General features: G+C 36.5%; 1 protein-coding gene across 1 annotated transcript; it reads right to left on the bottom strand.

The window, feature by feature from the left end:
* Positions 1-214: 214 nt before the first annotated feature.
* LOC140436075 (zinc finger BED domain-containing protein 5-like) lies at positions 215-703 on the bottom strand. Its single transcript, XM_072524783.1, has one exon. It carries the CDS (start codon positions 701-703, stop codon positions 215-217), a length of 489 nt encoding a protein of 162 aa, XP_072380884.1.
* Between the last annotated feature and the right edge of the window lie 213 nt (positions 704-916).

Raw genomic sequence — 916 nt, 5'->3', positions numbered from 1 at the left:
CTTGCTGTCGCCATGAGATGCGACGGACGACAGATTAAAATAAAGGCGGCCATGCACGAAAACCATCTAAATGAATTTAAATTTTATAAGTAGTGATATTTTTTATTTAATTTTCAAAGTAATTTTGTTTGGATTATTTTGGTGGTTCTGCAGCTCCGCAGCACTTATATACCAACCGCCACTGCTTGGGCACAATGTTTTTTGTCTGCCACGATTAGTTCATTTTGATTTTGCTACTCCAAGAAGGTGATACTTCATTTCGAACGTCAAATAATCTTGGCAACATGTTTCCATTTGAGAGCCATCGTACTTCTGTATCAACTAGCAGTGCTTTGTGATCACTCCCTAAATCTTCACAAAGAGTTTTAAACAGTCGAGTATTCAACGCACTGTTTTTTATTAAATTCACTACTTTAATACATAACTTTAAGACAGCATTCAGTCCATTTGGAAAAGTTTTTGCTGCCAAAGCTTGTCGATGTATAACACAATGTGTCCCAGTCAAATTAGCATTTTTCTCTCTTACTAATTTTACAAATCCTGAGTGAGAACCAAGCATTGAAGGCACGCCATCCGTACATACACCGATCAGTTTTTGCCAAGAGAGTTCATGTTTATCAAAAAAGTCTGACACTGCTTTCATAACATCAATAGCTTTTGTCATGGTCTCTAACTCTGTAGAAAAGAGTAGCTCGTCTTTCATTCTTTCGTTTTCAATATACCGAACATAAGCAATTAACTGAGAACATTGTGTTATGTCTCTACAATGCGACGTTTCACGGTATTGTCAGAAAGAGGTATTTGAGATAACTTTTCCTTACTCTGCGTTTCAAGAATAATATCAGCTGCATTTAGCAAACACGGTTTTACAAGCGTGTCTCCAATAATATGGCTCTTCTTTTCTTTAGCAATCATA

The sequence above is a fragment of the Diabrotica undecimpunctata genome, chromosome 3 (assembly GCF_040954645.1).
Source record: "Diabrotica undecimpunctata isolate CICGRU chromosome 3, icDiaUnde3, whole genome shotgun sequence".
In the NCBI taxonomy this organism is placed as follows: Eukaryota; Metazoa; Arthropoda; class Insecta; order Coleoptera; family Chrysomelidae; genus Diabrotica; species Diabrotica undecimpunctata.
Note: the sequence above shows the minus strand (reverse complement) of the source record. Positions and strands in the feature narration are given on the sequence as shown.

Coding starts and splice junctions, on each gene's coding strand:
- LOC140436075 (XM_072524783.1), bottom strand. CDS start 703: ATGAAAGACGAGCTACTCTTTTCTACAGAGTTAGAGACCATGACAAAA.